Here is a 21,515-nt window from a genome sequence, read left to right as displayed (position 1 = left end):
GAGCACTCTGGCCATACTTTTTCCAACACAGATTGGTTTGTCCTTTTAGCAGTTTCTGGAACTTTGAATATTCCCCAGCACCACAGTTCAAATGTATCTTTTCTTCTCCTGTCTCCCTTATTCAATGTCCACTTTTCACATGCATATCAGGCGATTGAAAGGTCAGGCCCAACTTAGTCGTCAAAGTAACATCCTTGCTTTTCAATACTCAAGTATCACTGGATTTGTGCAGCAGGTTTACCCAATGCAGTGTGCCTTTTGCTCTCAATTGCTGCTTCCATGAGCATTGGCTGGATCTAAGCAAGACCAAACCCTTGGTAACTTCAGTTTTTTTCTCTATCCTGATGTTACATATTGGTCCACTTGTGAGGATTTTGTTGTCTACACTGAGTTATAGTCCAGACTGAAGGCTACAATCCTTGATCTTCATCAGCAAGCACCTCAAGTCGTCCTCGCTTTCAGCAAGCAGGGTTGTGTCATCTGCATATCAAAGGTTGTTAATAAGCCTGCCTCCAATCCTGATGCTGCATTCTTCTTATAATCCAGCTTCTCTGGTGATTTGCTCAGCATACAGATTGAACAAGTGTGACAAGAGCATACAACCCTGCCTTACACGTTTCCTGATTTTAAACATGCAGTATTGTTCTGTTCACACAACTGCCTCTTGATCCATGCACAAGTTCTGTATGAGCACAATGAAGTGTTCTGGAAGGCCCTTTCTTCTCAAAGCTAGCCACAGTTTGTTAGGGTTCACACACAGCAACCCTATATAGGGTTTCTGGGGCTGGAAATCTTTACAGAAACAGACCGCCTCAACTTTCTCCCAAGGAGGAGCTGGTGGTTTTGAACTGCTGATTTTGTGGTTAGCAGCCCAATGTTTCCCGGACAGCACAACCAGGGCTCCTTCTCCAAGTAGGAGGGGCTTCTAAATACCAGGTGAGTCAAAAGCCTCAAAACTTTACTGTGTGCATGTGTGGGGTGTGTGTGTAATCAATGCTATGAAACAAAATATATGGATTGTTGAATGGAAAATTATTCTGCTCTAAACCTTCACCCAATTCAGAATAAAACATTTGGAAAAGAAATAAAGAAGAAACCCTTAACTGTGCAACATGGGAGGGAAGCTACAGCACTGAGCACTGCCCAGGTTAGGCGCACTTTCACAAAACAGAACTCCAACCCCACTGACTAAATGTTTTTTGAATGGGACCATTAGGGCAGGCGTGAAGTTACTTCAAGGTCAAGTGAGAAGGTCATTGCCATAGAGATGCTGTGATCATTCATGTTTGATTTCTGTTTGATTTCAGGTAAGTGTTCGTTTCTGTTTGATTTCAGGTAAGTGTTTGTTTCTGTTTGATTTCAGGTAAGTGTTTACACGGAACCAGATTGAGTAGCATTGTGGCAAAAGTGAGCAAGCTGATGTTTGGGCTCTGAGCCCACTGGCTGGGTTGTAATGTAATGTAATGTAAGAGGGTCACTCTTCAGCTGTTGAATAGCTGTGCAGATGAGACTTGGTTATCTTTTGAAACTGCCAGGTTGGGTGGGGGCCTGTTTCTTTTTCTGCAGCTGTGGGCGTGCCCTCTAGGGAAGGCAGCCAAACATGCCACGTGCTCAAGGGCACATGGAAACGGAGGAGCTATTAATATGTGATCCCAGCAAATCTTAGGTACACAGACCCCTTAAGAGTGTTATGGATTGAAGATGCCTCTTAGAGCATAAGGTGCTCCTGACCCCAGCCAGGGTATTTTCAACCACTCCATGCATGTGAAAGGTGGACAGTGACAACAGAAGAATCTATGAGTTTGAATGGCGGTGCTGGGGAAGCATAGGAACCATGGCACGGACTGCCGGAGGAAGTAACAAACCAGCTGTAGAAGTACAGCCAGAACGCTCCTGAGAAGGATGGGGAGATGTTGTCTCTTGTCCTTTGGGCGTGTTATTAGGAGGGGCCAGCCTGGAGAAGGACATCTTGCCTGTTACAGGGTCAGTGAAAATCAGGAAGGCCTTCAAAGAGATGGAGTAACACAGGCTGCAGCGATGGGCTCAAACAGCCATGGCTGTGAGGATGGCGAACTGGACAGGGTTTGGCGCTGTGTGCACAGGGTCGCTATGACTCAGAATCAGCATGATGGCACTGAACCCCCACCCCCAGACAACTGTGATGAATATGCTTATCACCAAATCTTCTACTTCTTCCAGATCAGTCTGTATTCATCGACATCCGCATTCCACGTTTATCAGAGCTGCTCCTTCTCATTGGCATCCTGTGAGTTGTCTCTGTATGGCTTTCCCAGGACAGCAACCGAAGTGAGAGACAGATAAAATCCCCAGGCAGCCAGAGACCCATTCTGTTAAGACAGGGAAGCTCCCAGATGCTTTTTATAATCCCACTGTCATCGTCCGGGGACCTTTGAGTCGACTGAACTTGACACACATCAGCCCCAGCTGGCAGAGTGGAATGTCCCCACAGAGTTGAAGGCTGCCATCCTTGTGGGATCAGAAAGAACTGGCAACCTTTCAGCAGCTGAGCACTTAACTATTATTCCACCCACCCACCGTCATCGAGTTGGTTCCAACTCACAGTGAGCCTGTGTAGACCTTTCCAGGCTGCATCTTTACGGGCTCAGACGTCATCTTTTTTCCCCAGAACAGCTAGTAGGTTTGAAAAGCTGACCTTGGCATTAGCCATTCAGCCTTTACTCCACAGCACCACCCACTCAAAAACAACAAAACCTTACTGCCATCCAGTCTATTCAACTCATAGTGACCCTAACAGGATAGAGTTGCCCCTGGGAGTTTCCAAGCCCCGCCTTTTTCCCACTGCAAGATGTGAACCACAGACCTTGCAGTTGGCAGTCCAATGCGTAACTACCAGGCCACAGGGGCTCCTCAGTGCTAGGCCTCTTGAATAATTGTAATCAATGGTTGCAAGTATGGACGTCAAATAAATCATTGAGTTGAAATCAACATACAAACGCAAAACCACCATGTCTCTTGAGTTTGTTGTGAACTACCATGGGTTAGAAATCGAGCCTTATCTGCCAGGATGGAGGAGGAATTACCTGGGACATTTTAGTGATAAGTCCTGAATCCCGGGGGACCCCACGTGTGTCCAAGTAGAAGGGAGACACAAGATTTTCAATGACTGACCTTTTGGAAGTACATCTCGCCAGGCCTTTCTTCCTTACACCTTTTGGCTAGTCATCACGTGTTCAAGCCACCTCCAATGGGGGCTCATCAATTATTCATCCGCTCATTGGTCTGGGATGCTGCCTGGGCAAGGGGAATTTTTACCTGTACAGTTTCAAACACAGTTGTGAGGTTGTACGTGGCGTCCCCATCATTCTGACTGACCAGAGAGCGCCTAACCAGACTTTCTACCTTGCCACCTGGACAGAGAACCACTCGCTTATAGATTTTCAAGGAAGGCTCCAGCTAGCCAAGCCCTAATTGACATCCCTTTTCCTCTCCCCTTTTTCTCGGAGGCTTCAGCCCTAATCTCTGTCACTTGGTCCAAACGTTCGAGAAATAAGGAAGACCTGCAGGACGCGCGCGCGCGGACTCGCGCATAAGACACTTCAGCCAAAGGCGACGGGTGCGTCTCTGCGCGCGCGGCACCTCCCGCCAAAGCCGCGCCGGTTGCTCGCGCTCCGGGCCGTCCACCCCGCCCCCGCCGGCCACGCCCACTGCTCGCTCCCGCGCCTGCCGCCCAGGCAACGCCCGCTACTCGCGCCCGTGCCTCCAGGCCACGCCCACAGATCGCGCCCGCGCCTCCTGCGTAGGCCACGCCCGCTTCTCGAGCCCGCGCTTCTCGAGCCCCCGCTCAGGCCCAGCCCGCCTCTCTCGCGAGGCAACCGCGGAGCCGGAAGTGCCGGGAGCGCGCGGCCGCCTTGGCGGGTGGCCCCGGGGCGCCCGCGCGCGGCCGGCTGAGGGCGGCGTGGGGTCGCCGCAGGGAAGCTCGCAGGTCCCGCTCCAGGCGCAGCTCCGTGTGGAGGGTCCGGCCCGAGGTGGCGCCTGCACCCGCTCGGGCCGACGTCTGGGGGCTCCCGGGGCCCACTGCCCACCTCCACTGGGGTGTCGTCGCAGGGCCGCCTCCATGTTGCGATTTCCGACCTGTTTCCCATCCTTCCGGGTGGTGGGAGAGAAGCAGCTGCCGCAGGAGATCATTTTCCTGGTCTGGTCGCCCAAGCGGGATCTCATTGCGCTGGCCAACACCGCGGGCGAGGTAAGTGAGCAGGCCCCCACCCGCGCGGGGCCCAGACCAGCCCGCTCGGACCTCAGTTTCCCCGTCCGTGGACGCGGCGGAGCCCTCCTGCCCAGGGCAGCGAGCGGTAAACTTCCAGTTCAACGTGGCATCAACCAAGGAGTCTCCCGAGGTCCGGACGACTCTTTGCTGACTTCCAGCGCAAAAGTTACTGGCATAACCCACCCAGAGGCGCCTTGGAAGAAAGGCCTGGCACTCCGCTTGCGAACACCCTGGGAACCCCCGTGGAGCCGATCTTTGGGCCCGGGCGCACACTGAGTCGCAGTCGACTGGATGGCACCCAGCAACAACACGAAAGGCCATGCCTCCTAAGACCCCTGTCATGAAGTCAGTTCTGACTCAGAGCAAGAGCCTTAGAACTGTAGATCTTGTTGGGAGCGGACTGCCTCATCTGTCTCCCTTGTTGGGTTTGAACAGTTCCCTTGCAGTTAGCAGCCCGCGTCAACCCGTTGTGCCACCAAAGATCTTTCCAGATATATTCATAGTGATTGACATTTGTATGCCCCTTTTGGGCATTTTCTAGCAGAAACAGTTTTCACACACCTTAGCACAGTCCTGCTGTTCTACGTCCTCAAGTTCCCTTCACTTGCTGCTTACCATGCCTCTGAGAGGGCTTCTAAAGCCCCACCGAATGTCATGAGCCAAAGGCCAGCCACTGAGCCTGCCTGAATACGCTCACAGGTGACTTGCAGAAGAACCAGAGTTTCCATTTTCGCTGGAAATGACCGTCTAGTTGTCAGTGGCTAAGGTGTAAGAGCTTACCTTTCATAGTCTATGTTTTAAACTAGGAGTTAACTGGCCACCACCTCTTCTCCCGATTGTTGCTGGGTATTGTCAAGGCAGTTCCCACTGAGCATCCCTGTGTCCAAAAGACCTCTGCAGCACCCGGTCTTAGGCCATCCTCACGTTAGACCCATGTGGCATCCACTGGGCCACTCCATCTCCTTGAGGGTCTCGCTTTGCTGGCCTTCTATTTTAGCAAGTGTGATGTCCTCCCGAGGCTGGTCTCTCCAGACAACATGTCCAAATTACCTGAGATGAAGGCTCCCTTCCCTTGCCACTAAGGAGCATTCTGGCTGTATTTCTTCCAAGACAGATCAGTTTATTCTTTTGGCAGTACTTCTGATATCCTTCCACAGCACCATAATTTGTATACATCCATTCTTCTTCTGTCATCCTTATCCGCTGCCCAACGGTCACATGCATGGGAGGCGATTGAAAACACTCTGGCTTGGGTCAGGTGTAGCTTAGCCCTCAAAGTGACACCCCGGCCCTTTTGTCCAATACAATGCACCTTTTGATTTCTCTCTCTCTTTTTTAGCACCTATTTTTAATTTTTGAATAAAGCATTTTATTGGGGGCTCTTACAGCTCTTATAACAATCCATACATAAATCATATCACGCATATTTGTATATATGTTGCCATCATTTTCAAAACATTTTCTTTCTACTTGAGCCCTTGGTATCAGCTCCTTGCATCTTAATCTCTTAACTGCTGCTTTTATGACCATGGATTGTGAATTCAAGCAAGAAAACTTCCATCTTTTCTCCATTTATCATGATATTATTTATTGGTCCAGTTGTGAGGATTTTGGTTTTATTTCAAACTCAGTACTGAGTTGTAATCCATACTGAAGGCTGCAATACTTGATCTCTATCAAGTGTTTCAAGCCATTTTCAGCAAGCAAGGTTGTATCATCTGTCTATCATGATGCTAATGCCAATCGTGATGCTACATTCTTATTCATATAAGCCAGCTTCTCCGGTGATTTGCTCAGCATACAGACTGAATAAGTACGGTGAGAAGCTACTGCTCCGTCGTACACTTTGCCTGATTTTAAACCATGTAGTAGTCTCTTGTGTCCACACAACTGCCTCTTGATCCATGTAGTAGTTCCGCATGACCACAATGAAGTGTTCTGGAATTCTCATTCTTCTAAAGGCTATCCATAGTTTCTGATGATCCACGCAGCCAAATGCCCTTGTGTAGTCAAGGAAATACAAGAGACTGCCTTTCTGGGATTCTCTGCTGTGAGCTGATGAGTCACTTCGGGAAGGACGAGTGACCCAGCACTGCACAGCTCTCAGGAGTGGCCCAGTGACCTAGGAGTCTGCTCAAACCTGAAACTAAACCCACTGCCACCCAGGCCATTCCGACTCACCGGCACGGCACCTTCGTGTGTTCTCCAAGATGAAATCTGCATGAGAGCAGACAGCCTCACCTTTCTTCTGAGGAGGGGCGGGCAGGGCTTGGTTTCTGAACTACAGATGCTTAGCCCACAGTGCCGCCAGAATTCTAGGACGGGGGGAATTCTGTAGACAACTGCACTTCAGAAGGATGTGGGTGGTACCGTCTGATTGCATGCGGTTCTGTGTTAGGGAATTTGTGAAGAGAAGACAACAGTCCAGAAATAGCAGTGAGCAGCTAGGAAAACACCTCCACCTCTTGGCCTGGTGGTATGGGACATGCGGGGTGCTGGGGGGCCTTGGGGTGCACAGAGGCCACCATAGAAGATGCTGCAGGGGAAGGATGAGCCGGTTGAGGTTGTTTTAGAATGGGTTGCTGAGAGAAATCCAGTGGCCCTCTTATATGTATAAGAAAGAGCTTTATATCAAGAAAATAGCAAGGAGGCAGCCCAGCCCAGTCCAAAGCAAGCCCATAAGTGTGATGTAAGCTAGAATCCTTTTGGTAGCGGCAGGCTGATGATGCAGAAAACTGGAATGGGATGCAGGAAGATCCGAGGCCTGTGGGTGCAGAGTCCCAGGGATCCAAAGTTGGTGGAAACATGGCAGGGTGCTGGTGGCTCTCAGGGTCAGGCAGCCCACATGGGACCACCCCTGGAGGCAGGCTAAGTCCCAGCAAGCAGGAAGGCAAAAGGGAAGAGAGAAAGAGAGAGATCCTGGTATCTCTTATACAGAAAGGCTTAAGTTACCAATTGGTAGGTTGAGCTCTGCCCATACCCTTACCCAGAAGTGCCTTGTTGACATAATCCCTAACCACAGGTGAAGGATGAGAGCTGTCTTCAGGATGTCCGCCCGTGAATCCCAGAGAGTGCAGAGGAGGGGCCGCTGAAACAATGATGGGCCAGAGGGGGGTGCCGTTGAGGGTGTGGGCAAGTCCTGGGGACCCCCAAGTTCCCATGCAGGGCAAGCTGAGGAGGCTGAGATGTGGGGAGGAGAGGTGGTGTATGCAGCAGCTTTGGGGTTCTGTGGTGCTTTCTAATGGGTTCAATGGGTGACGAGTCAGGAGGGTCTCACCTGGAGCTCAGGGAGCACTGTGGAATCATCTCGCCCTCTTGGGGTGTGGAAATGGAAAGTTAGGGGGCTGAATGACTTACGTCGGGGAGCCCTGGTGGGGTGGCAGAGTGTGTTACCAGATGTGCTGCTCGCCTCTTGGGGAGCCGTTTGACTCCATCAGCCGCTGCAAGGAGGTGCTTTCCTCCCGTGGAGCTGTCCAGCCCCTGAAACCTCGGGAGCAGTTCTGCTCTGCCCTGCCGCGGTGTTCTGAGTCCAAATGGTCTCCACGGCAGTTGGGTTGGTTTTTGAAGTCACTGGTACCGGTGGGTAATGTGCTGAGTTGGCAATGGAAACGTTGGAGTTTCAAATCTCCCTCCAACAAATCCACACGCCTTCATGAGTTGACTGACTCAGTGGCCCTGGTCCTGTTAAGTGACTGGTCTAAGATCCAGGCTGGCAAGCGACCCAGCTGAAGGCTGATCCCCAGTTGTCTGGGGGCGAGCCTAGTGTTCATCGTTCGCATGGCTAGGTGCCCCCCAGGCACTTCCTGCTCCTGCAACCCGGACCTCCTGTGACGGGAGACGCATCATAAAGATGTGACATCGGGCAGCCATCTGCCGAGTCCTGCCAGCGTTCTTTCTGCTCCATCTCCTGGGACAGTCTTTGCCTTCTTTTCTAAATGCAAGCCTGCTGTTCATTTTTTAGGTGGGACATGGTACAGAGCAGGGTTGGATTCAAATGTTGTTTCAAATACCTGATGGTGTTCACTCACCTTACTGGTAACAAGGCCCTTTTGCTTTTTGCCCCTAATTTTTGACCTTTGCCGTGTTATCTGTTCTCTCCTAGGTTTTGCTTCATCGACTGGCCAGTTTCCACCGGGTCTGGAGTTTCCCACCTAATGAAAACACAGGAAAGGAGGTGACCTGTCTGGCATGGAGACCAGATGGCAAACGTAATGATTGCCTTATAAAGAATGCCTTCTTGCTATTATTACCCAAGAGCCGTCTGTAGAGAACCCACACTTATTTTCAGAAAGAATTCACTGTGCATCTCATAGCCTAGAGTGTTAAAGACCACTTGGGGGGCTTTGTTTTAGCAGGTTTCTCCCTAGAACCTAGATTGATCTTACAGAGCGCTGGTGGCATAGTGGGTCATGTGTCGGGCTGCTAACCGCTAGGTCAGCAGTTCCAAACCGCCAGCTGCTACTTGGGAGAAAGACGAGACTTTCTTCTCCCATAAAGATTTCCTGTTTCAGAACCCACAGAGACAGATTCCACTCTGTCCCATAGGGTCCACACGAGTTGGAATTGACTCGATGGCAGTGAGTTAGATGAATCTTGTCTCTTGGCAAAGAGAACTTTGATATGAAGTCGATACGATACAGAAGACTCTTTGCTTTTCTTCCATCTGCTCTCTTGTCTTGAGCCATTTGCCCCACCCCATCTGTAATTCTCCAGTCAGTTCAGCATGCTGTGGCCTTCCAACCCCCGACCCCACCCTCCCGGCTTTTGCACTAAACCGTTAAGCTCACCTGATGGCCCGGGCTGTCGGCTGCAAGGCAGCAGTTCATACCTACCAGCTGCTCCACTGTCTGCTCCCATACAGACTTGTGGCCTCAGAAGCCCTAATGGAGCAGTTCTGCTCTGTCCTGTGGAGCGGCTCTGAGTCAGAGTTAAAGGACTCCGGAGCCGTGAGTTAAAGGGCTATCTGATCCGACCCCATTCCTTCCAGCTCTCTGATCCCTCGCCTCCTGCTCCCTCCTTGTTGCAGCTAGTTAGCACTCTGGTGATGGGCCCGCTTGCTCTCCACCTGGTGTGTGAGGTTCACAATGAAGCCCGTCTATGATCTGCTGTTCACGCGCAGTGATGTGTAAACCATGCAATTGAAAATCCCTCTGTAACCAGGCTGCCAGAAAAACAGCCCGATTGCTCAGGGTTTCTTGTGGGAGAATGTACGCATTGCTTAACACTCATCACTGCCTCATGCCGCCGTGCCCGTGCCAGTTCAGCAACCCTGTAGGACAGGGCAGAACTGCCCCTGTGGGCTTCTGAGCCAGTGACTCTGTCAGAGAAGAAAGTTCCTTCTTTCTCCCTCACAGCGAATAGTGGTTTCAAACTGCCAACCTTGCTATAATCTTAAAAATAGGTATATTGAAGGTAGCATGGGCTCGCAGTAATTGAAATTGCCTGCCAAAAGGACAGACTGATCTGTCTTGGAGGAAGTATAACTAGAAAGCTCCTCCGAGGCAAGGATACTGAGACCTGGACTCACGTGTTGTCAGGAGAGACCAGTCCCTGGAGAAGGCCATCCTGCCTGGTAGAGTGGAGGAGGAAGGCCCTCAGGTAGATGGATTGACACGGTGGCTGCAGCACTGGGCCCAGGATGGCACAGGACCGTGCAGTGTGTCACTCTGCTGTGTGTGGGTAGATGGGGACACACTGGGTGGAAACGGACTCAGTGGGACCCAGCAACAATAGTCCTGAAGAGTGAGGCGAGGCACTGCCCTCTTTGGTGGTTCAAATGCTACTGGATGGATTTTCAGGTCAGATATGGCCCTACGTTTCAGACGTATATAAATGAGGGAATAATGAATGAAATGCCCATCTTGTTCTCTGAAGCATCAGTACTCACACACTGCGACGGTGTGATCTTCTCTTGCTGTAGTTTTGGCCTTTGCTCTTGCTGACACCAAGAAGATCATTTTGTGTGATGTGGAGAAGCCAGAGAGCCTGCACTCTTTTTCCGTGGAGGCGCCGGTTTCTTGTATGCATTGGATGGAAGTCACTGCAGAGAGCAGGTAGGGTCAGAGCACTCCCGCCATCGCCAGAGGTTGCTCATGACAGGTGATTCCTTTGTCAGTGCTAATGTGCACACTGTGTGATGCGCACAGCTGTGTGCGGAATGGATCGGCACCTAAAATTGAGGTTTACATGTTACGGGTATCCAGGTGAAAACATTTAGACTTTTCCTTTTTTAGAATTTTTTTTATTTCCTCTTTTCCGGTGGAGGAAAAATTACTATTATTTTTTTCTTACTGGATCAATAATATCCTGGTAGCCCTTTTTAAAAAAAATCGTTGTGAGCATTTGATTTTCAATAACTAAGGCTTTCCACTCAGCTACCATTCATGAACGTTGCTGATGAGCTGGTAGACGGTCTGGTTTTCTTCTCACCGTGGGATTGGTGTGGGCTGTGGGGTTTGCATCTCAGCAAATTTTGTTGGAGGATCAAAAGTGCCTGGTGGTGGGGTGGTTTTGCCTTAGCTGCTAACCACAAGGTCAGCAGTTTGAACCACCAGTCGTGCTGAGGGGAGAAAAAGGAGAAGCAAGGCTTTCTACTCCTGTAAAGAGTTACATTCTTGGAAACCCACAGGGACAGTTCTACTCTGCCCTTTAGGGTGGCTGTGAGTGAGTTTGGGGTGGGGTTTGCGGTCAGGACATTTGGAGTATCCAAAGTGCTGGCTGGCTGGTTGGGTGCTTTCCGTGTTCAGAGTGCCTAGTGGGTGGTCTCTCCATTTCACGGAAGCGACTGTGCCTGCTGGTCTGTGGCCAGCAGCCACTGGAGGTGCCGTGGAGAAGGCCTGGAGGACCACGTGGCTTCAGCTCACACCTGAAAACATTTTCGTTGCTTTGGGGGAGGGGTTTGAAAAATGTGATCATCCTCCTCCTCACCCCCACCCACCCCTGCTTCCTTTCTAATTAAAATTCACTTAGCTAATAGCAAATGAATTGTGGAGCCTCACTATTCATTGGCAGCTTCCCAAGGGGGCTTCCAGAAAGAGATGGCAAGGGTCTAGCCAGGTGTAACATTAGCTGTGGATAACCTGCCATCTGGTGATCAAGGTGCAGCTAGCCACGTGACGAGGGTTGGAGAAGCAGGTGCCGCCACCCCACCCCCATCCAGTTACCTGCTAACTGTTCCCATCGCATGTCTGCTCACAGGCTGTAGGGACGATGGGGGTTCCAGGGGCTTCAGGAGGGGGGTGGGGAACCTCTGTTGAAGTGGGAAGCAATGCTTGTCAAATCTCCACATTTTCATTGCCCTACTCGTTTATTCCCAACTTTTTTGGAGGTAGGGAATTTAGAGAAGAAAGAAAAAGATAACCGGCTTTTCTCAGAATGTGTGTAAAGGTCTCATCCAATCCCTGCTGCTGTTTGTTTCATTCCGACTCAGCGAGCATCTCTACAGCACAGAGTAGAGTTGCCCCATCGGGATCCAGGCTGGGCTCTGATGGGAGCCGATCGCCAGGCCTTTCCTCCTGCAGAACCACCGCCTTTCATCTTGGGAGCAAATGCTTAAGCACGGTGGATTCGGCTTACACGTCGAGTCCATAATTAAATGATGGAATGGTGGCAGTGGTCTTTGGAATTACTCTTGATTCTCATATTTAGTGGGGCTTTGTGGATGAGATTTAAATCATAAGTCCTCAGTAGCTAAAGACTTAATCGTGTGCCACTAAAAGGACCCCTGGTAGCACAGTGTGTTGAGTATTGACTGCTAGCCAGGTCAGCAGTTCGAGCCCACTGCCCTTCCATGGGACAAAGATGACGCATTCTACTGCCATAAAGATGTATAGCAGTGGTTCTCAACCTTCCTAATGCTGCGACCCTTTAATACAGTTCATGTTGTGGTGACCCCCCAACCATAAAGTTATTTTCGCTGTTACTTCAGAACTGTAATTTTGCTACTGTTATGAATCTGGTGACCCCTGTGAAAGGGCCGTTCAGCCCCCAAAGGGGTTGGGACCCACAGGCTGAGAACCGCTGATGTATAGTCTCAGAACCCCTACGTCCTATAAGGTTGCAGGGAGTTGAAATGGACAGGTTGGCAGTCATTTGGAATACTGCCTTTCTATGACCCTGAGAAAATTGTCTGTCAATCCTTCTTCTCTGAGTGTAAAGTGTAGACTGATACCATTTGCAAAACGAAGCCCCTTTTAAGTAAAGAGGTTTCTCCTTTTCTCTTTCCTGCTTGGGGTTGTGGACTTGGCCCTGGTACAAAACTGGCATCTTTCTGGAAGTTAACGTTCTTTTCGTGGGAAGAGAAGTCAGGTCTGTTCCTCTTGCTCCCCTTGGCATCACAGAGTCTGCTCCATGGTTCTTTGCTATGGCTACCACCTGGCCAGGCATTTACCCAAACCACCCAAACCCCCTGCCTTCGAGTCCACGACCCCACAGGGCATAACAGTCCTGCGGGCTTCCAAGGTTGTAAATCTTTACAGGAAAAGTAATCTTTACAACACAGCTTCCTCTTTCTCCCATGGAGCAGCTGGTGGGCTTGAACTGATAACCTTGTGATGAGCAGCCCAACCCACTCTACCTCCAAAAAACCCTAACCAAACTCTACCATCGGGTCAAAGCCAACTCATAGTGACCCTAAAGGATAGGTCAGAGCTGTCCTGTGAGTTTCTGAGACAGTCATTCTTTATGGGAGTAGAGAGCCCCATCTCTCAGAGTGGCTGATGGTTTCGAAGTGCTGACCTTTGGGAGCACAGCCCAATGCGTAACCACTACAACATCAGGATGTTAAAAAAAATATTTCAGTGTCTTATTTTTAATACTGGCATTTCTAGAAATTATTTCAGACAACTCCAATCTCTAGCAAAAGACTTAAAAGACTTCTGAGGCAACGAAAGCCATTTCCCACAGCCCTCACTAATCTGGCCATTCTGAGTCAGGGTCCAAGACAGGCTTGCGTTTTCCTTTTCTGCCCTCAGAAGATAAGGCTGTGCTGTCTGCACCGCTTCTCTGTTTCCTTCCTTCCCAGTGTGCTGACGTCCTTCTATAATGCCGAGGACGAGTCCAACCTTCTCCTGCCCAGGCTGCCCACACTGCCGAAAAAGTGAGTGCCCTGTCGGATTTCTCCACAATGAAAGGTTGCAGATCCATCCCACCCCACCCCCAGCCCTACCCCACACCCCTTCTACTCTTAGCACGTCTGAGATAATTCATAAGGTTTTAGAAAGAAATTATTCTTCAGACTGTGTCTTAACCCTCATCTCTGATTTCTTTAGTTACAGCAACACCTCAAAAATATTTAGGTAAGACATAACTTTTTTTCCCCTTCCCCTTTTTAATAAGCTAATCTTTTGTGGTTTGCTACAGAGTTGAAGAATAACCTTATTGTTTCTTAAATTTTAGTGAAGAAAACTCGGATGAAATTATTAAGCTCCTGGGAGATGTCAGGTAGATCTTGCCTTGATGTTCAGTAGCATGGTTGATTCCTCGCAGTCGACATTAACCTTGGTGGCCGTTTCTCAAGTTCTTTGTCCGCCGTGCGATTTCCCTGCTGACGTGATCAGCGCCAGACAACAGACGGGCATGTCTGTCTGCATGTGCTCGTTTCCTCACTGTGTGGTCTTCCTTTGTTTCCTCTTTACTGTGCGGGCTTCCAGCTTCACTATCACATTGCAAAGCCAGGGAGGACAGACGCAGGGCAGCTACGCGCTTTAAGCTCATCATGTGTCTGGGGCCAGAACCAGGCTAAAACTGATGGTGCACTTGGAGTGAACTGGGAATGGGGTTGTTGGTGTCAGCAACTGTATAATAAGACCCTGCTGTTCAAATTACACATTCTTCACGTGCTGGAAACGGCTGTCTTAAAGAGCCTGCCCATGGGGACTGCCCAGGGAGTGTGGTCAGAACCCCAGCCCCTGGAGTTGTTCCCGCTGCTCCCCCTGCAGGACAGCGTTTGCATGTGCAGTAGAGGAGAGCAGCCCTTCCCATGGTCTCGAGGAGTCGTGTCCTCAGCTTGTTGCCTTGTTTCCCGGCAGGCTTAACATCCTTGTCCTTGGAGGGAGCTCTGGCTTTATTGAGCTTTATGCCTATGGAATGTTCAAAATTGCACGCGTCACCGGGGTAAGTTCTTCCTTGAAAACATGCTTTCTCATGTACCAGAGCCTAACAGCCAGTTGTCAGATAGAAAAAGGATAAACCCATTGAGCTGTTTGCATGATGAGTTGCTCAGTGGTGAGGGCACTGTTTTCTTAGGAGAGTCAAACGGTCGTGCTGTGTGTCTGTTGAGCGTAGGGCTGCTAGTGGGTTTCTGCTGTACGCAGGCTCACTATGAGTTGGAACCGACATGGGGCACCTAAGAACAGTGGTGTATTTCAGTTAAGCTTTTGTTTTGTTTTTGAACAAAAAGATTGTTGTCACGTACATGATTTTGACTTAGAGCCTACGTGCCCAAACTTTATCTGAACCACTGCCCCCTTTTCAGGAGAAAAAAAAATGATTGAAGGCTCGCTCCACTGGCAATGAAAACACATATATGCCAGCCCAGGGGCCGGCTCACTGGCTCGGAGCAAAATGCGGCTCTTCCCGTACGTGCTTGTGGCCCTGAAGGAGAATTTAAAATGAATGTAAAGCTATCATAGTTCCGTTTATAATATTTCTTTAAATTTCCCTTAGTTACAAAGATAAATTTGTGGCTTTCAGATAATTTTTTAATTGCTTGAGGGGCAGAATTGCCTCTTCTGTTTCAAAGGGTTGCTGACCCTGCCCTCGCCCATCCATGATCCAGGACAATGTGTGGGGTCAGCTTTTGCAGATACCGCCAGGAGGCGGTATCGCCCACTTTGGGGAGCTCTGTGGTGGCAAGTTCCTGGCTTGGGGTCCATAGAACTACCATTTGTGATAGGAACATGCTGATTGCCATCAAAAGTAGTACATGCCCACTGCCGTGTCAGTCAGCTGCTACGTGCTCATCTTCCTCATTGCCGTCCCGTCTTTTCTTGTAGCAAACCCTACGAACAAACCCCAAGCCCCTACACCGAGTGGCTCCCACTCAGTAGTAGAACTGGGCCGTGGGCTTCCCAAGCCTCGGAATCTTGACAGAAGCAGCCTGCTTCATCTGTCCCCCTCGAGCAGTGGGTGGAATCAAACCACCAGCCTTTCAGTTAGCAGCCCTGGGCTTATACTGTCCCCCCACCCTTGACCATGTCCTTCGAGAAAAACCAGACTCAATGCCATTGGGTGCCAACTCATAGCAACCCACAAGGACAGGTTAGAATCTCCCCTGTGGGGTTTTGAGGCTATTACTCTTTATGGAAGTAGAACGCTCTATCTTTCTCCTATGCTGTGTCTTTAGGAGGTAAAAATATTGTGGAATGGATTGGTGACATGGGAGAGAGAGAGAGACGTGTGTGTGTGTGTGTGTGTGTGTGTGTGTGGGTGTGGGTGTGTGTGCCCTTTGGTTGGTGTGTCCTCTCAGTGGAAGCCCACCTTCATTTGCTGCAGGTTCCCATGTAAAGCTGTGTCTGACACTGATAGGAGATCTGCTGTTTTACAGGTTGCTGGGACGTGCCTTGCTTTATGTTTGTCAAGTGACTTGAAGTCCTTATCGGTGGTCACAGAGGTTGTGACGGATGGTGCCGCAGAAGTCTCATACTTCCAGGTGAGTGCTGATACCTGCCAGCCATGGAGAGATTCTGGAGGTTTTGTATTCTTCGTCGCTGATTCTCAACAACTCACTGCCATTGAGTCAGTGCCTACCCACAGCTACCGTAGGAGACAGGTAGATCTGACCCGTGAATTTCTGAGACTATAACTCTTTACTCGAGTAGAAAGTTGCCTCTTTTTCCTGCCAAGCAGCTGGTGGTTTTGAACCACTAACCTCATAGCTGGCCCAGCACCTAACCCACTACACCATCACAGCTCCTATCACTGACTCTAGAGGTTGTTAAAATGGAACCAAACAAAAAACTACGACTGGTAAGTTTCCAATATAGAGTATATTATTTTTTTTAAAAACTACTCAATTCTGACTCATAAGGACACAGTAGAACTGCCCTTGTCAGTTTCCAAGGCTTTAAATCTTTATGGGAGCAGAAAGTGGCTAGTGGGTTCGAATCGCCAAGCTTGTGGTTAGCAAGCCAGAGCGTAATCCACTATGCCACCAGGGCTCCTGAATCTTTTTAGAGTGAAGAGCATTTGGTTGTTTGCATGGTCCAATCATGCTTTCATAAAGCCAATGCTTTGCTGGTCTGTGAATGACCTGGATGCTGTGCACATGTCTCCTGCAGACTCTGATCCCCGCAGTGATAATAAAAAATGCTCCCTTCTGTGGATTGTTTTGAGAACGGCAGGTGCCAGGTCTTCACAATAGTGATTTGGATTTACACAGCAACCTAGCAGGTAGAGATGAGTGTTATCCCCATTTCTGTCGGGGTAACACAGCTAACACAGAACATGCTCGTTGGCATAGGACTGAGAAGTGAGGCTGGGAGCCACTGGGTGTCCAAGACTGTAACACTTCATGGAAGCCTTTGTCCTGCAGAGTGGCTGGTGGTTTCGAACTGCTGATCTTGGGGCTAGTTGTCCAATGTGTAATCACTACACCACAAGGGTTCCTGGTGTGAATGGCACTAGCGTTTGCTCTGCGTTCAGGGGTTGGTTTGTGAGCTGGGAGGGACTGATTGACCTGTAAAAGAAACAGGTATATGTGAGTGTGACTCCATCTCCTCTTTTGCTTTGACAGCTGGAAACAGCCCTGCTGTACTCGTTCCTACCTGAGGTCACACGGATGGCCAGGAAGTTTACCCACATCTCCGCGCTCCTGCAGGTTTTTGACCATCGTTCCATGTGACGGCGTGCTGTCAGTTTCTAAAGTTCTGTCAAAAACCCACTTTATTTTATAAACCTAGCAATCTGGGGGGAGTACTGGTGGCCCTGTGACTTAGCATCATGCTGCTGAGCACAAGGTCGTTGGTTCAAACCCACCCACCAGTCTGCTCATGGGAGAGAGAGAGGCTGCTTACTCCTGTCAAGGTTTCAAAGTCTTGGAAAGACTGTATAGCTGTGAAAGGTCGATGTCAACTCAATGACAGTGGGGCTTGTTTAACTGTGAGTTCACTGCCCTCAAGTCAATTCCGAATCACAGTGGCCCTGTAGGACAGGGTAGAACTGCCACTGTGGGTTTCCGAGACCACAGCTCTTTATGGGAGTAGCTGAGTGGCTGATGGTTTTGAACTGCTGACCTTGTGATTAGCAGCTCAATGCGTGGTCCACTATGCCACCAGGGCTTTTGTACTGTCGATCAGTGGTAGAGCTGTTTAATCTGATAACCTCCATCAAAGCGAGAAAAATAATTGAACTGAGACTCCATTCCCACCTAACCCACTTTCCCACAATAAAGAGACAAGAAGGAAAACACAATTGTTTAATCATTTAAAGCATTCCCATAAATAACCCCCCATCTGACATGTTTGGTTGTAAGCACAGTGTAGGCATCCTGTTGGTTGGTTTTTGTGCCCGATAAATGCTGCTCTGCTCGCGATTATGCAGGTTGCTGCCTCGGGCAAGGTTCATCCTGGTGGCTGTGTTGATGGGGCGTCTTCCCCTCAGCTCGGCTGGTCCCAGGCATGCCTTGTGGCAGCCGACTGGTGGAAATGCCCTGTACTGATTGCTCCCTACTCCACACCTGTTCCCTCAGCCAGTCCTGGCTGACAGGGCCTTCCTGTGCAAGCAGATGCAGGCCGAAAGGCCTGGGAGGCCTGGCTCAGTTTTGCTTCTACTGCATTGTGTTCACCAAAGCCAGCTCCAGCCCAGTCTAGCCCAGGTTCAGGACCTGGCGAAGTGAGCCCACCTCGTGCTTTTAGAGAAGCTAAAAGGGATTTTGGCCTTTTCTTTTTGACTCTTCCACTGGCCTTGCCTTCCTGCTCCTGCCTGCGTCTGAGCCCCGACTGGTGCTGCACTGGGTGGAGGCTCCTGAGGAGCGCTGTTGCACCTATTACAGAGCTGGTGCTTCCTGGGGTGGGTTCAGACCCAGCCCAGCTCTGAGGGGTGTCTAACGTTCCATCAGTCTTTTCAGACCAGGAAGTCTGTCTGGGCTTATCTATGGTTTCCACTTTTGTTCTTTCTCAAAGCTCTTTTTAAGGCTCCTGTTTTCTTTTTGTTTTTAAATCCCCCCTTGAACCCTTGCTAAATTTATAAATTATTATTTTGTCAGATCTTACACGATCCGACGTCTCCCTTCACCCACTTCTCCGCTCTCTGTCCCCCAGAGAGGAGGTTATATGTAGACCTTGTCATCTGTTCCCCTTTCTCACTCACCTTCCCTCCAGCCTCCCGGTATTGCCACTCTTACCACTAGTCCTGAGGGGTTCATCTGTCCTGGATTCCCTGTGTTTCCAGTTCCTGTCTGTACCAGTGTACATCCTCTGGTCCAGCCAGATTTGTAAGGTAGAATTGGGATCATGATCGTGGGGGGAGGAAACATTTAGGAACTACAGGAAAGTTGTATGTTTTATCGTTGCTACGCAGCACTCTGACTGGCTCGTCTCCTCCCTGCGGCCCTTCTGCAAGGGGATGTCCAATTTCCCACAGATGTGCTCTGGGTCCCCACTCTGCACGCCCCCTCATTCACAATGCTATGATTTTTTTTTTTTTTTGGTCTTTGATGCCTGATACCTGATCCCTTTGATGCCTTGTGTTCTCACAGGCTGGTGTGCTTCTTCCATGTGGGCTTTGTTGTTTCTCAGTTAGATGGCCCCTTGTTTATCTTCCAGCCTATAAGACCCCAGACTCTATATCTTTTGACAGCCAGGCACCATCAGCTTTCTTCACCACATTTGCTTGTGCACCCGCTCTGTCTTCAGCAGGATCCTGTTTTCAAATCGAGTTGCTGACCCAGCATTTTGACAGCTCTTGTTCATAAACCATATTTTAGCCTGGAAAAGCCAGAGCTTATTTATTTTACCAGTTAGAAACGTAATTTATGAATGCTTTATTGCAGAATTCTAAGACTTGCTGACTGAAGTGATTACCAAATGTTAACTATGGTCTTCTCAATCTCTGAGCTTCTCTTTATCTTCGGCTTACCTGAGCTCAGAGTGATGGAAAGCAAGTTTTAGATTTCTCTGAGATCATTGACCATAAGAAGCCCGTGCTACTTCATTAGCCTCTTGGTGTAAATATTTTCACTAACTGAATGCTGTTGTCTTCTTGCGTGCAGTATATAAACTTGTCACTGACATGCATGTGTGAAGCCTGGGAAGAAATACTCATGCAGATGGATTCTCGACTCACCACGTTTGTGCAGGTGAGGTGATTGGTGTACCCGTGGAGGGAGAGTGTGTAATGCCCTTCTTTCCCTTACAGGTCCAGGAGACACAGGCCTACTCCCCACCACCAATAAATACAATCAAAACCTACATGACCAAGGAATTCAAAACCACAGTTCTCTTCAGAGAGATCTACACAAAGCGCTCCCTTCCTTTTGATACATGTCCGTGGGGGCAGGATCATGGAGGGAGCGGTGGGGGGTTGGGAGAGAAGGACACACCTGGGAAGAGCTCACTGGCTGCCCTGGAGTCATTGATTCAGGTGGTCAGTTGACACATGGCTTTGGGGGGAAGATGAGGAGCCTTGGGCTCAGGTCATTCCTGTAACTTGGAATAAGTCTGTCTATAGTTTATTCAAGTGGCTGTCACTGTTTTATTGATGTTGTTTAGGAAAAGAACACCACCACGTCAGTGCAAGATGAGTTCATGCACCTGCTGCTATGGGGGAAAGCCAGGTGAGAAACTCCTGCTCCAACAGCGCTTTTGCTTGTCTCCGTGTGAAAATACTTGAGTTTATTCCCTGAGTAACTTGTGTTCTTCGACTCTGAAGAGCCACAAACGGCTGATGTCCACCACCAAAAGTATGATGAAAAATCCAATAACTTGGACCAATGTAATTAGCATTACATGCGTAGTTCCTGTGAATGGTTCAGTATGTCTCTGGAGGAGCCCTGATGGCCTTGGGTGGCTAACAGCAAGGTTAGCAGTTCGAAGTCACCTTGGGAGAAAGAGGAAGTTTTCTACTCTTGTAAAGAGTTCCAGTCTTGGAAGCCCACAGGGACCATTGTACGGTGTGCCGGAGGGTCACTGTGAGTGGGAATCCACTCTCTGGTTGGGTTTGCTATGACTTAGATTCCCGGTGACAGTGAGTTTGCTCTGTGAATTTATGTTACACCAAGGCTAATTTAGGGGTTCGTGTGTACTGCATCTTTCCATGACTGATCCGAGTTGCCATTGTAGCACACAGTCCATTCTCATGCGAGGGGACTTGAAGAAGTATATGGAAAATTCTATCATCTTTTAATCCCATTCTTCCACAAACTTTTTAAAGCCCTCTGGCATATACTAAACCAGTTTCTGGTCTTTACAATCTATTGTTTTCTAAAAGATTTTATCTGGCTATCTCTTTTTTGTTTACCTTGTTTGTATTTAGAAAGTGAAACATTTAAGTCATGCCTTCAGTGGTTTTGACAAGAGAACTGGCTGAACATATTTTCTCTTCCTTCTCAGTGCTGAACTTCAGACGCTCTTAATGAACCAGCTGACTGTAAAGGTACGAAGAGGCAATGGTTTGAACGGCTTTCCTCCTGTTGTCCGACTAGCTTGTAGCTCCCCACCTGTGCATGCTGAAACTCTCGTCTTCTCTTCGTTAGGGCTTAAAGAAGCTCGGCCAGTCCATAGAGTCCTCATATTCCAGTATACAGAAGCTGGTCATCAGTCACCTGCAGAGGTACGAGGGGCTCGGGAACCTTCCCGCATTGCATAAACTCCTCTCTGTGTCGTTTCGGGGGTCTCCCGCCCTCAGCCTTTGCCTCATCCCCTAGCATTCTCTTTTTGAACCTTAGCCAGCTAGCATCGTCGCAGTGGCCGCCAGGGGCGTCTTGGCCTGCCCCTGGCATAAGGAATTCTCACTTATGCAGAATTTGCCCGTCGTCACACCAGGCTGCACCCGGTCTGGGCTCCTTGTTAGACCCAGAGAGTTAAGAGGTATAGCTTGAGCAGAACACGGAGCCTGTTTTCAGGCAGTAGCGTTGATTCCATCACATACCATTCCGTAATTCACAGAGTACATTTTATGTGCATCCTTCACTTCCCACCTTGGCAAGGTGTTGGTTATGATTCTCATTTTACATGAGGAGAAGCGGGTGTTCCGAATGGCTGGCTGAGTGACCCACAGCCTCAGAAGCTCAGTTCTGGTGCTGTGTGTGCCCACCAGCGCCTCAGTGAGGCCA

General features: G+C 49.4%; 1 protein-coding gene across 2 annotated transcripts in view; it reads left to right on the top strand.

Annotated features, from left to right (window-relative positions):
• Positions 1 to 4,009: 4,009 nt before the first annotated feature.
• Positions 4,010 to 21,515, top strand: part of ANAPC4 (anaphase promoting complex subunit 4) — a 37,729-nt gene continuing 20,223 nt past the window's right edge. For both annotated transcript variants that reach the window (XM_045284082.1, XM_045284081.1), the window contains exons 1-13: positions 4,010 to 4,225; positions 8,349 to 8,454; positions 10,167 to 10,299; positions 13,269 to 13,343; positions 13,516 to 13,542; positions 13,643 to 13,687; positions 14,275 to 14,359; positions 15,792 to 15,896; positions 16,980 to 17,063; positions 19,455 to 19,541; positions 19,954 to 20,018; positions 20,794 to 20,836; positions 20,937 to 21,013. In XM_045284082.1, coding sequence (XP_045140017.1) covers positions 4,097 to 4,225; positions 8,349 to 8,454; positions 10,167 to 10,299; positions 13,269 to 13,343; positions 13,516 to 13,542; positions 13,643 to 13,687; positions 14,275 to 14,359; positions 15,792 to 15,896; positions 16,980 to 17,063; positions 19,455 to 19,541; positions 19,954 to 20,018; positions 20,794 to 20,836; positions 20,937 to 21,013 — 1,061 coding nt within the window. In that variant the 5' untranslated portion in view covers positions 4,010 to 4,096. The remainder of the gene's footprint in view (positions 4,226 to 8,348; positions 8,455 to 10,166; positions 10,300 to 13,268; positions 13,344 to 13,515; positions 13,543 to 13,642; positions 13,688 to 14,274; positions 14,360 to 15,791; positions 15,897 to 16,979; positions 17,064 to 19,454; positions 19,542 to 19,953; positions 20,019 to 20,793; positions 20,837 to 20,936; positions 21,014 to 21,515) is intronic.

This window comes from Echinops telfairi, unplaced genomic scaffold, assembly GCF_000313985.2.
Source record: "Echinops telfairi isolate 266 unplaced genomic scaffold, ASM31398v2 ScPeMD7_7468;HRSCAF=8506_0, whole genome shotgun sequence".
Classification (NCBI taxonomy): domain Eukaryota; kingdom Metazoa; phylum Chordata; class Mammalia; order Afrosoricida; family Tenrecidae; genus Echinops; species Echinops telfairi.
The sequence above is the reverse complement of the archived record's forward strand: the minus strand, read 5'-3'. Positions and strand labels throughout refer to the sequence as shown.